Source organism: Mesocricetus auratus, unplaced genomic scaffold, assembly GCF_017639785.1.
Source record: "Mesocricetus auratus isolate SY011 unplaced genomic scaffold, BCM_Maur_2.0 Super-Scaffold_4256, whole genome shotgun sequence".
NCBI lineage: Eukaryota > Metazoa > Chordata > Mammalia > Rodentia > Cricetidae > Mesocricetus > Mesocricetus auratus.
This window is the reverse complement of record NW_024429182.1, coordinates 4,330,310-4,343,909: the sequence shown is the minus strand read 5'-3', so window position 1 is coordinate 4,343,909 and position 13,600 is coordinate 4,330,310. Positions and strand designations below refer to the sequence as shown.

At 49.8% G+C, this 13,600-nt stretch overlaps 1 protein-coding gene across 3 annotated transcripts in view; it reads right to left on the bottom strand.

Annotated features, from left to right (window-relative positions):
* The window catches only part of Afap1l2 (actin filament associated protein 1 like 2), a 98,657-nt gene that overhangs the window by 19,093 nt on the left and 65,964 nt on the right, over positions 1 to 13,600 (bottom strand). For 2 of the 3 annotated variants that reach the window (XM_013117101.3, XM_040742321.1), the window contains exons 3-6: positions 13,510 to 13,584; positions 12,269 to 12,363; positions 7,722 to 7,812; positions 4,188 to 4,271 (exon numbers count right to left, since the gene is read on the bottom strand). In XM_013117101.3, coding sequence (XP_012972555.1) covers positions 4,188 to 4,271; positions 7,722 to 7,812; positions 12,269 to 12,363; positions 13,510 to 13,584 — 345 coding nt within the window. The remainder of the gene's footprint in view (positions 1 to 4,187; positions 4,272 to 7,721; positions 7,813 to 12,268; positions 12,364 to 13,509; positions 13,585 to 13,600) is intronic. The other variant, XM_040742318.1, reaches the window with a different exon arrangement.

The window sequence follows — 13,600 nt, the reverse complement described above, 5'->3', positions numbered from 1 at the left end:
GAGTCCCCAATGGACAAGGGGCTCAATCTTCTCCCATCGCCAGACAATCCCCAATTGCTGCTTCCCTCCCTGTGCCCTCCACACAGCAGTTCCGGGCCTGTCCCTGAGGTCGACTGAACAACCCCGACATCCCATGACTCACTGTAAGAGACAGGACGCGGGGAACCCCTGTTTCATCTTCTTAGCGGGGTTCCTGCATATTAGTTAAACAGGGTTGCAATGGAATCAGAATATAGGAGAGAAGTGGTGCTTCTGGTCATGGTGCCAAAGACATATGCTTACTATGTTTCAATATTTCTAAAAAGCAACACTTTAAATATTTTCATACCAGTTTTCTCTAAAAGCGGCATGACACTGTTCATCTTCCTGGCTTACCAAATACATAGAAAACAAAGAGGCACCCAGTTCATCATTCATACCTGATATACCTATTAGATGTACAAAGATGGAAAAATCATGACATTTCCCAGAGGGGGACCCTAAGGTCTTGCGTCTGTGTGGTGGTATAAATCCGTGTAAGCCTCTCAGAAAGCATCCTGGTTGCCTGTTGTTTCAAGAGCTGTAAAGCATACATACTTTCTGACATCTGACCTACACGCAAGTGCTGTAGCGTATGCATGCCCCTCCCCCACCTCCTACACCTTGCTCTCAAATAAATAAATAAATGTAAAAATCAGAAGAAGAGATTGAGCTCTTGCCTAACCTGCACAAGACCCTTGGCTAGATCCCAGCACCCAAACAAATAACTACTTAAAAGGAGGAAGAAGGAACATCCCATGTATTAGCATATCCATTGGAGTGCTACTGTCTCACAGGCAGGGCATTGAGGAAGGCAGAGTGTCCCACAGCTTGGGCTTTAAGGAAGGCAGAGTGTTGTGAGAATTTATTCCACTGATAGTTTTGGTGGGTGTGGCTTCTTGTCTTTGGACCATGATTGCTTAAAAGGAAAAAGACGAGGTCGTGTGCTCTCTTGGGCCATGAAGACCAGATCAGGCAGTATGAAGCAGCGTGTGGTCAGTCCCCAGTCCCTTGGGCAGAACAGAAGGACTTTGCAACTGGTTATAGCTTGTCCTGTGTCCATGAGTCTGTTTTCCTCACAGCATCCTTTAATAAACTGATACATCTTTGTGAATCTCATGACAAGTCGTGCCCACTTGCTTGACGACTGTTTTACCATATGTAATTTTACTAAGTCAATGTTAAAAAACCTTCCTTTTTAATTAGACAGAAAAGGGGAGATGATGTGGATGTCCTTCTGCAAATATGTTGCTTTTATTGGTTGATAAATAAAGCTGATTTGGTCAATGGCTAGGAAGGATAGAACCAGGTGGGAAATCCAAACAGAGATACGGAGAGAAAACAATGAGTCAGAGAGAGATACCAGATAGCTGCCAAAGAGGTAAGATGCCAGAACATTACTGGTAAGCCGTGGTCATATGGTGTTAGTAAAATGGGTTAATTTAGCTGTGAGAGCTAGCCAGTAATGTGCCTGAGCCATTGGTCAAACAATTACAATTAATATTAAGGCTCTGAGAGATTTTTGGAAACTGGCAGATGAGAGAGAAAGACCTCCATTTACATATGACATCAACTCAGGGCACACACATCCACATAAAGCCTGAGAAAGTTTAAAAAAAGGGGGGGGCTTTTAGACACACAAAAACGGGAGTCAAGAGCAACTTCTTGGTAGCTGCATTTTTCCCCAGATAGTCTCTGTTTCCTGGCAGCAATTAGATGCTCAGATCCTTTACGAGATGGCTTTCTGATTCATGCTCTTTCAGGAGTGGGGTTTGTGAGCAGCATGCTGCAAGTTACTGGACAGATTTAGCTTTAGCTCATACAGACAAAGAAAGTTTGCAGGCTGAATGCACGCTACCTGATGGCAGCATTGGGTGGGGGGGGGGTAAGCATGAAGCTCGTTGCTACCGCCACCATGTTGGGAAGCTGAACAGGGTAGAGCCAGCAGCCAAAGCCACCATTTTGGTTCTAGCCACGCCCTTTTAACATTTTAAAAACTCCTGGTCAGAAAAAAGATTACAGATACACAATAAGAACAGATTCAGACAAAAAAAGGCCTCTAAACAGGTCACATAAATGTGCATGGGCTTGGGAGAAAGAAGATGAGATAAACAGAGTCATAGATAAACAATTTAAGGATAATAAGCTGAGGCCCTTGAAACAAAATTATAACGGACCATGTAAAGATGGAAAACACACAGAGAGTCTGGATTGTGCATATTATTGTGCTTTCTTTGAATTTTTGATGTTAATGAGCTAACTACAGAGAGAAATTTGATTGTGGGGGCTGCTTAGGTAAGCCAACATATATACTTTAAAGGTACCTTGACTTCAAATTTTGGGCCTAAGGATATGTTGCTTTTGTTTCCACAGAAGATGAGAAGCTGTGGATTCCTCCCAGGCTAATACAGCTTGATCAAGTAAGATGCCCTAAGGGGTCTTCTATGAGAGTGATGGCTCAGGCGATCCAACATCCAAAAAAGCTTCAAGACAACTGACTGAGACAGTGCAGCCTTATAGACTAGCACAGCCCAGATTTAACCATAATTCTAAATTTTCTCAGGATCCCCATAAGATTACCAACAGAAAACAGTATGTAAAAGAAAACTACACACAAATTCCCAAATACTGTTTATAAATGCATGTTTTCATTTAAAGGGGGTTGGTTGTAAATGGTTAATGGTCACAGTCAATCTCTTTCTAAAGAAAAGTAGGTGATATGATATAGAAATGAATACTTTTCATTGGTATGGATTTTGGTTTAGTGATACAAATTTAAGGTTAATTTTGTTATACTATATGTATATGTCTGCTCTTGTTTAAGGTACTATGTTTATGCAGCTCATTTAAAATATAATATATGGTTAAGAGATTCAAATTAGCAGTCATCTATAATAGTCAAACTTATAGACACGTTAGGTTTTCTAGATATACAGAGATATATTTCAGATGTGGAGGAAATCTTCAAACACTTCGAAGACCTACAGAATATGGCATTTGAAATGTTTTAAGAGCTTAGGCTTTTCATGGCAATGAGACACGTCTGCTCCTGGCAGCACCAATTTACTTCAGTGAAGACAATGGGCATCAAAGACACTCCATGTGGAGTTTGTTTACTTCTTGCTAAAGCTGCCCTATGGGGCCAAGAACTGCCTCGATGGCTGACAGTAAGCATGTCCAATCTGGTCAAGCAGGTTACCAGGAAAAGAGACTGCTGAACCTTGCCAAGACAGGGTAGGACAGTCTTTCAAATTTTCCCACTTCTAAAACTGGCCTGTCAGATATTCTCTGTAGCCAAAGCTGGATGCCCCAACGTTGCCCCAAAACATTGGGTGACTGTCCAGGTAGCCGGCTGTCTCTGTCATTTCTTATATGCTTTGGAAGTGGCTTGCTTGCACTTCCTGCGTACTCAGATATCATTTTCCTTCTCAGTGTTTGATGGGGTTGAAGATTAGATAGTCACAGTTTACTATCGTCTTATATCTTAGCTAGGGCATATTAGATACAAGACTTAGACGTTCCAGGATAGGACAGTTATTGGAGTAATCTCTGTAATTTGCCAGTTACTCATGGCCTGGACCCTTACTATGAGTTTCTTACTTGATGTTGTTCTCGTTGGTTGTAGTTTCATTTTTGTTTATTGGTTTTTGTTATTATATTTGTTTATTATTATGTTACTACCTTTTCTTTCTTCTGCATAATACTTGATAGTTGTTCTTAATGTAAATATTTTTAGGTTAGGATTAGAGCTTTCTTACTTAGAAAAAAAGGGGGAAGTGTTGTGGGAATTCATTCCACCAATAGCTTTGGGGTACTGGCCTTAGGGTGTGGCTTCTTGTCTGTGGACATGAACACTCAAAAGGAGAGAGACAGCGGTCACACGCTCTCTTGGGTTGTGAAGCAGTGTGTGGTCACTCTCCAGCTCCCTTGGGCAGGAAAGAAGGACTTTGTGGCTAGTTATTCCTTGTCCTGTATCCACGAGTCTGTTTCCCCATAGCATGCATATATATATACTTTTTGTGCAGGAAACATGTATGACTAGTGTACATGCAGGACCCAGCCATGGGGACAGGAAGAAGGCAGTGGCCTTCCAGGGCATGCACCCATTTCAGAGCAGGTAACAAGCAAGAAACCATCTGCACTCCAACTCTGGGGGGGACAAGCAGTACCCAAGGTGATTGTGGCATAAATGACTCCTTCAGGCAACTGTGCCAATCTGGTGACTCCAGTGGGGAGATGTGCTCCATAGTGGCCTGCGTGATTGACGTTCAACAGCGTAGACAGAGAGGACGGGGGAGGGGGAGAAGGAGCGAGGGGGAGAGAGGATGAAGAGAGAGGGGGCACAGTTAAGGACAGAGGCTTGGATGTGGCCAGTGGCTGCCCACCACTAGTTCTCAACTTGCGGGTGGAGACCCCTTTGGGGGGTCAAACAGCCCTTTTATGGGATTGCCTAAATCCACCTGCATATCAGACACTTACATTGTGACTTGTAACAGTAGCAAAACTGCAGTTATAAAGCAGAAGTAATTTTATGAAAATAATTTTATGGTTAGGGTCACCACAACACAGAGATCTGTACTAAAGGGTCGCAGTGTTAGGAAGGCTGAGAGCCACGGCACTATCGGCCACTTGCGGCTGTCCCCTCTGAGGTCTGGACTCATCAGGAGAGGGCTAAGGACGTCACTTACTAGCTCTGTCCACATCTAGACGTCATCACTAGTCCTCACCAGCGGCATGTGGTCAGAGTGACATGTGTCATTTCCAGGTAGTATTTTTAAAGAACAGACAGGTACTTTCCACTCTCCCTTTACAGAGGATGCTCTGGTCCTGGAGGGTGGGTGAACAGGAGCCGTACCAGAGTACCCAGCTTACACAGGATCAGAAATGCCACACTGCTCAGAGTACAAACCAACACCAGGGAGTTTCGGCTTACAGCAACTGGTATTTCCCTGGTGGCATGACGCATCAGGATAAAGACCCAGCATCTTGGGCAGAGAGGGACCTTAGTGTCTTAAGCATAAGCCCTGGGGGTCACTTGCTCAGAGAGTGGATCCTGGCTCAGTGGAGCATCAACTGTGTTATCGGTGACACAGCAGGAGAGGAGTCCAGGAGCTGGGCTTGTCAGAGAAGCCAGAAGTGCAATCCTGTGGGCCAGGCTGCTGGAGAAACACCTGTGCTTAATGCTCCTTCCTGTTGCTGCTCAGGATGCAGGGGGCAGCAGGCAGGAAGTGATTGCTGCCCGTCTTGCCACATGGGCAAAGTTCTCTGTCACAAGGGTGTCCAGCTCCCCAGTTGTTCCCAGGTCTCGTGATGGCAGGAGAGACGGACAATCTTCCCATCACCTGCTTTGCCGGCCCACTCCACCCGGTGAGCTCAAACCGACCGAGTGAGAGGCCGAGGCCAGGTGGTAGCCACCAGGGACGCTCAGATCTGAGACAAACACCAACAGGCTGGGCGTTTCTGACCACTTGTTTGTGTGGCGGTGAAGCGTCTGCCCCTGTGTGTTTAGGAGACAGGTTCTGGCTGGCAGGGGCCACGCCCAAGAGAGGAGATGGTCTCAGGATACATGGAGGTGCTCACTAGGTGAGTCACTGTTTCTGCCATCAGGATGCACCCAGACAGCATCGCCACACCCTTGGTTGGCTTGGGTCTGAGATCACCGCCTGGCTGGGGCACGCCGACACCTCATTAGCTGGGTGGGCTGAAGTGAAGCTCACGTACCCACAGCGCCGACCACTTATAACACCCTGAGTCCTGACAAGCCCCCACCTCCCGCGCAGTTAGTTCCTGGGACTGCAGGGGGTGGGGGTAGGGGAACAATAGGTACGTGAGGAGAAGGAGACAAGGCCAGTGTCGAGTTCCAGGTCCCACCTCATTCTAGCCCCGTTGTTGAAGAAACATACAAGGCCCCCGAAGAACCCAGGTTCATTCCCACTACCAGGCACCCATGCTCACCTTTGACCTTTCCAAAGTGCTGTTGAGACTACAAAAAAAAATTCACAAAGGAAGGAGTAAGGGGTGCTTGAGGAGAGGCTAGGCCACTTGTCAAAGCTTTGTCCCCAGTGTGGTGTTACTGAGAGATGCTCTGGACCATTACGAGTCTTTGGGGTTGGAGAGATGGCTCAGCAGCTAAGCACACTTGTGTTTGCAGAGGGCCCAGGTTTGGCTCTAATCACCCACACAACTCCTCACAACTACTGTAACTCCAGTTCCAGAGGATCTGACACACCCTCTTCTGGCCTCCTTGGGCACCAGGCACTAGTATTATATACATGTTACATAATATTATATATCTATATATAGATATAGATATTTGAGCGTATGTATACATACATATATATGCAAAACACTCATGCCAATAAAAATAAATTATTTTCTTAAAAAGAAAGCTCAGCCGGGCGGTGGTGGCGCATGCCTTTAATCCCAGCACTCGGGAGGCAGAGGCAGGCGGATCTCTGTGAGTTTGAGGCCAGCCTGGTCTACATAGCGAGTTCCAGGACAGCCTCCAAAGCAATACAGGGAAACTCTGTCTTGAAAAAGAAAACAAAACAAAAAAAAAAAACAAACAAAAAGAGTAGACACCTTGTGAGAGGTTCCAGATATTGGGGTGTCCTTAAAGGGGTCACGGGAGCCCACCCTCCCTACCCTGCTTTTGCTTGCTGATTTTGAGGTAAGCAAATTGCACCTGTCCCCACCACTGTCCCCTGGCAGGTCTCAAGTAGAGCCTTGAAGTAGAGCCTCCAAAAATCTTGGGCCTAATTCTCTCAGGTGTTCCATGGCAGTGAAAAAGGGGCAAATGCCAGCTGAGGGCCTGGTCAAGGAGAATGGGAGTCCAGCATCCAGCTCAGCTCACACAGCCCATACGCAACGTGTCCCAAAACCTAAGCTAGGCCAGTCACGGACTGACCTGCAAAGGGAGGCTGTAGTCTCATTCCAGGAAAAGCCCAAGCTCCCACCATGGCCTGCGGCCCCTTTGTATGTCTCTCGTCACTCTCCACTGACTCGCCTGGCCCTGCCACAGAGGCCTCCTGGCTTGTCGAACACACCAAGGCATCCTCTGACTAAGACCCTTTGCTCTCTGGCCCGGATTCTCTCTCTCCGAGGTTACCTGCCTGCTCTGTTCTCCCCATAGCTTCAGACACCTGCCTCAGGCCACAGGGTCGGACTAACTGCTTTCCTGCAGCCAGCGCAGGAAACTGTCCTGTTCTCTGCCTTAAAAGCCCCCACCAAACACAATTCGATTTATGTGCGGTCTGTGCTCTCCCCGAGGAACGGGAGTGTTCCCGCCCTGCTGGTGAGAGCAATGGCCCTGAACCTTGAGTAAGAACATGAATGGTTCCGTCAGCCTCAGCCTGACCTCCATTGCCTTACAGGGCCCCTTGGCCGGCACATCTCTCCTACACCACCTCTCTATGCTCAGGAAACAGCCAGGTAGGATCTGGAACCCCGTAGATATGGGAAACCGCTCCCGTGAGTGCCCCAGTCCCTCCTCATGGGCAGGCAGGGGCTGGGCACGCCACACAGACCAAACACGGGACTGCTGTATGGCCAGTTCTCACCTGAGGCCATTCCTGCTTCGAGTCACTTGGTCTACCTCTGCCTAAGAGCCCCGGGGGAGCCTGCTCGTCACCAGATGATGAGTCAGCCTCAGCCTGTGGGTTATAGCAGCTAGAACCCTCTGGGCCCCAGCCCCTGGGACATACCATTGATGGACGTGTCATAAGGCTCAGCCTCTTCGTAGTAGCCCTCGGGACACTCAATCTTTGGAAGGGTGAGCTGCTTCCGCTCTGGAATCTGTAACACATGCAGACAAAGCCAACAGCTTCAGACGGGGACACACTGGGAGCAACCACAGAGAGGCTTTCGTGAGGGAAGACGGGAGTAAAATAGGCCTGGCTGGATACTCGGCAAGCTGTCAGGAGCAGGGTCTACCAGGAACTCTGCCTTGGGGAGTGGGATGGGCTCCAAGCCTTGTTTGCCTCCCACTCTAAAAAAAAGATTCATAGCAGGACTGTTTTTGGGGGGGTACAGAAGTCAAAGTGTGAGAGACTTGGGTTGGAGAGATGGCACAGAGGCAAGCAGTGCTTGCTGCACCATCTTGGGGAGCAGAGGTGGGATCCTGGGACCCACATGACAACCTGGGTGTCCTGCAGATGCCACAATTCCTGCCGTGAGAGAACTCTTGACACCTGTTCCTGGTCCTCTGTATGTGTGCATGCTCTCTCTCTCCCTCTCTCTCTCTCTCTCTCTCTCTCTCTCTCTCTCTCTCTCTCTCTCTCTCTCTCTCTCTCTCTCACACACACACACACACACACACACACACACACACACACACACACGGGGGGGTTAAACTTGAGAGTGTTTCCACAGGGCATGGCCCACATGAAACACGAGGAGATAACTATAATTGTTGAGGGGCCTCTACCACCCCAGGGCCTGCAGCCTGTGTGGAAAAGGGCAATGGGAAGGGCAGAAGCACCCGCACCCCACGACTATCACGATGTCGGCTGAGGCAGGCCTGCACGATGCTGGGTCTAAGACCCCTGTGCCCACGGTGCTTGGCTTCACGCCGGTGTTGCTAGGGCAGGCATGAGGTGGGCTCTGACCTCCCCTTCTCCTTCCACAGCCACACAGGAAGGAGAGGGTCATGAGGTCAGACCCTAAGGATGGCAGGGACTGTGGCCGCTGGCAGAGCTGGCTTCTGAGATGGGACACGCCCCATGGGCTGACTCCCCCCTGAGGCTGGGCCTTGCACGAAGCAGGCATGTTCTCAGGGGTTGCTCAGGCTGATCCTGGGCTTGTTGCCGGCAGCGGCAGCAAAGTCTCTGTCTCCCTCATCTGTTCAGCCAGCAGCCTGAGGAGGGTGGCCTCTGAGACCACCCGTGACTCCAAGGGCTGCCTCCCAGGGACTGAGGGGAAGAGTTCTCTCCCTGGACAGCCTAAGGGCTTGAATATCTTAAATTGACTAGCTTCTCTGTGAGGAAGTTGCTCCAGGCACACTCCAGGTACCCAAGGTTTGGCTCTGGGTCAGGGACTTGTTAGAACTGAACACTTGGGAGCAGGGGACCTCTGTCACAGGGTTAGCCCTCATCACCATGGCTCTGTGACTAGAGGAGGCCATCTTGTTCAGGGTAGAGTCCCAGACGGGGTTCTTCAGATTCTCCCCAGAGTAAAATCTACTGTAAATGGAAGAAATGGCGTAGGACCGTGTGAGCGTTCTATCTGTATGACTTTGGAGATGTTGTCCAGGTTGTGGTGTAAAAAGAAGTATAAATGCCTATTCACGGAGGATTAAGCTGTGTTGGGCAGTGTAAGTGTCCAGTAAGTGTGCGTTTCCAAAATCAACAACAACAATAACAATAATAATAATACAAAAACATCCAAGTCCCATGCATACATTCGGTAGACCCAGAGACAGTGAGTTATCATCAGAGGTTGAAGGACAGAGAACCTAATGTTTCAGAACCACTGTATGAAGTAACAGCATCATTAAGATGTGAAGACTGTGATTGTGGTAGGTGTTTTTTTTGTTTTGTTTTGTTTTTTTTGATTTTTCGAGACAGGGTTTCTCTGTATTGTTTTGAAGGCTGTCTCTCTCTGTAGACCAGGCTGGCCTCGAACTCACAGAGATCTACCTGCCTCTGCCTCCCGAGTGCTGGGATTAAAGGCGTGTGCCACTAACACCAGGCTTGTGGTAGGTGTTTTACGTCAACTTGACAGAAACTATAGAGTTGTCTCAGAGGGGGAAGCTCAGCTGAGGAGATATCTCCCTGAGAGCCAGCCATAGGGCATTTTTCTCAATTAGTGACCCATGGCGGAGGGCCCCGCCCATGTGGGCAGTGCTGTGCTTGGGCTGCTGGTCCTGGGTCCAGTAAGAAAGCAGGCTGAGCAAACTCATGGGGAGCAGGCCAGTGAGCAGCTCCCCTCCATGGCCTCTGCCTCAGCCCCTGTGCCCAGGATCCTGCCCTGACTCCCTTTGGCGACCAGCAGTGCTGTGGAAAGTGTGAGCCAGATGAACCCTTTCCTCCCCAGCTTGCTTTGGGTTATGGCGTCTCATCGCAGCAATAGAAACCCTAAGGAATGCAGAGAGCATTAACCGAGGGCGCAGAAGACGTTTGATCTTGATGCTGAAATCATCAGCCACCGGAAAATACACAAGGAAGAACCCTCCCTGAGCATCAGAATTCACCAAGACCCATGTGCCTGCTTGTTCTCCAGTGAGCACGTATTTTAGGGAAGTGTTGCCTCCTGGGGACTCGTGTCTCAGCTACTCAGTCCTAGGGTTGCAACATGAAGAAATCATGCACAGACCACGCATGCTAAGGAAGTGTAGCAGGTGCAAGAAGATGTTACTGTTGCAAAGAGGTGGCTGGCGACTGGACCAAAGGGCTGGGGGCATCCCTAAAGATGAAGGGTGGCCCAGACCACCCTATGAGCTCATGCACCCTTCCCTGGGGCCATGGCAAGTGGGTAGGCCACTTCACACACTGACCATGGAATTGCCATGTGGGCGTCAGCTGCTTCCCCGACCCCCTATGAAGCTCCTCCCTTGAGATCAGTGCTAATGTCATGGTCAGGGCTCAAAAGAGGGGCGGGGTAGGGAGGGTACTCTTGCCAAGATGGTATTGGCGGCCAGCAAGCATCTGCTTCTCTTGCGATGACCACGGCACCTGGCTGTGCAGCCTGGAGAGGCCTCAGCTGAAATCAACCCTTTCCTCCCCGAGCCACTTTTTATCACAGTGCTTATCACAGCAATAAAAAACCCCAGTGTACCCTGACATGTAGACACCGTGACTCATTCTCACCCGACGCTGCCTTAATGTGGCACCTACAGTCCTGAGCGCCTTACAGACTTAGCCCAGTGAACTGGACCCATTTGGTCACACAGATACCGGCATCACTGTCACTTAAGTGCTGAGGACCAAAGGGCTGGAGACTTGAAGCAACTTGCTCATGGCCAAAGAGCAATCTGAACACAAGACTGTACGATGGGTAATTTTACTCGCCACTCACCTGCTCATCCATCCAGATATCCACCACCCGCCTATCTATCCCGCTATCATCCACCCAACCACGTGACTATTCGTCCACCTACCCATCTGTCTATCTAAACGCCTACCATCCTTTACCACCTATCCATCCGTCCAATCACCACCAACCCACCTACCCATCTGTCTGTCTAAATGCCTATATCCCTACCCATCCTTTACCACCTATCCATCTACCCAGTCACCACCAACCCACTTACCATCCATCCACCCATCCCAGTATGCAACTGCTTCTGCCCCGCCTACTCGGCAGAGACACTAGGCAGGAGGTGGTGCAGGAAAGGTACCACCCCCGTCCTGTGCGGCTCGCATCTCATGGAGGAGACGAATAATAAGACGGCGATGTTAGTAACCACAGGGGCTATGGTTGGACACTAAGGCAGAACAGGAATACAGTAGCTCCTTTATCCAGGCCAGGGAAGTATAAGAGCTTTCGAGAGAAGGGGAGGTGGCAGTCACGGACGAGCCAGGAGCCCAGAAAGTACGAAGTCCCTGAGGCGGAACCAACCTCAGGGCAGAAGGGCAGTGAGTTAGAAGTCAGTGTGAAGAGGCTGCACACACTACCGCCGGGCCAGAGGCGCCTCCCGGGGATCGTGTTGGGAACAGGACATCTGTTTCCAAGCTTTACAAGACCCACTGGTGGGTTTCAAGTATGAGGTGCAATGTAGTGAGAGCCTTTACTAGGTTCCTTTGGGTGTGGTCATAGGGGTGTGTATATGAGCGTGTGGGATTTAGGTTTGAGGGGAAGGACAGGTTTGCTTTCTCTCTGGGTTCTGGTCAGCCCTCGGAGTACAGCTGAGCTCTGATGCTTGGGGTTACCGGTTTCTCATATAAGTGATTTCTCTCCAATAAAATTAACCTACTTCATCCCAATCCCATGTATCGTAATTTGTGCAGCCTATCTAGGAATTACCTTTTTGGAAGACCACAGGCTCATGGACTAGTGACCAGAGCAATTTATGGCCCTGCAGTGTTAGGCACAAGGGGACACTCGGCAAAAGCACTTGACCAAGCCTCCCCAGGCATATTGCTCATAGCACCTGGGGTGTCCTGGTAAGGCTTCCGGTGTTCTGACTTTCCCTGGCTGTGTCCTGCACACAGAATATACTTAGAGTATGTCAGCGGCTTGGAGGACTGGTAGATACCAGTGAGGACAGAGGCAAGTTCTGGGAAGTGACCAGGTGTCCTGGCCCGACACTCACCATCTTGGGTGGAGGAAGATCTGGAAGGCTCTTCTGTGGGGCTGACGAGTGCTGGCTGGGCTCCCCATTGGTCAGTGGACCCTGCTGCTCGGGCGCTGTGGGCAGCAAGAGGAGAAGACTTCAGTGAGGGGCGGCAGGCTCTCATTACCCAGGGATGCCTGCTCAGCTGTCCCTGTCTTGTGTGTTCTATTTGAACACGTGTTAATTACCCAGGCAGGCTGTCTAGAGCCAAAGCTGTTTTTTTTCCTCCAAGAATAGGTCAGCCCCACACCGATTCCTCAGAAGTATCCAGCGTGGGGGTTTCTGGAAGACTCTGCAACCTTCCCTACCTGCCCCATTTTCAAAAACGGCCCAGCCACAGAGCCTCGGTGAGCAGGGCAGCTGCTTGGCAGTTACTATATTGAGCCACACAAAGCACCGACCTGGTGATTATGGCTCTTTCCTCCCACCCTCTACCCAGAAGGTAGAGTGGCTGTGGGCACTGCGTGAGCTTCTCAGTCCCTGACTTGTGGTGGGGGAGGGGGAGGAACAGGCATGGACACCACACCAAAGAAGTTAGGCTACAGACTTCCAGGTCTCTCCAGTTCAACCAGCCCAGCAGGGCAGTGCAGGCTGGCTGGACGCTCAGAGGACAGCCTTTATGGGGGACGTGGCTGGGTCTCTGGGGGAGTCCCTTCCCACCCCTTGAAGTCCTTCTGTTTGGGAATCGGAGAAAACCTTCCCGTGGCCCCTGATGCTGAATATTCTATAACGTTCTGGGGCCACATACACCAGAGGTTCTCAGAGAAAGAGCTTGAGGCAGAAGAGAATCCATTCTGCCCTAGAGTATGCCGTGAGCCTCATCTTTTAATGTCATGGTTGCTGACACTGCTGTTTCTCCTGCCTCCTCCCAAGCAGACTTCCACCCAAAGAGGCAGGGTTGGAACCATGGGACCAGTGCCACGTGCGGCTGCTTTCCTAGCATGTCTGAATTATGACTTCCTCTTCCTGCAATGCTGGGAAAAGCCGAGAGATTTTTAGGGGCATGTTCCTTGTCCAGTAGGCAAGAAGGTGGTGGCCCCATTGAAACATCCAAAAATATATAAACCCAAAAATACCATTCACCAAAATATGGATTCCAAAAATAAACCCCTGGGTCTGTCTGTGAACTGCCTGGGAGGGAGGCGAGGAAGATGGGGGAGGCTTGTGGGTCCTCTGCCTGAAGCCAGGCAGCCCCAGCCCAGCCCCTTAGGGTCTCGTACCTTCATGTGGAGATGCCGAGTTCTGTTCCCTGTTCACTGACACTTTGTTCATGTAAATATATTCCTCATCAGAACCTGCAGGGGGAAAGAC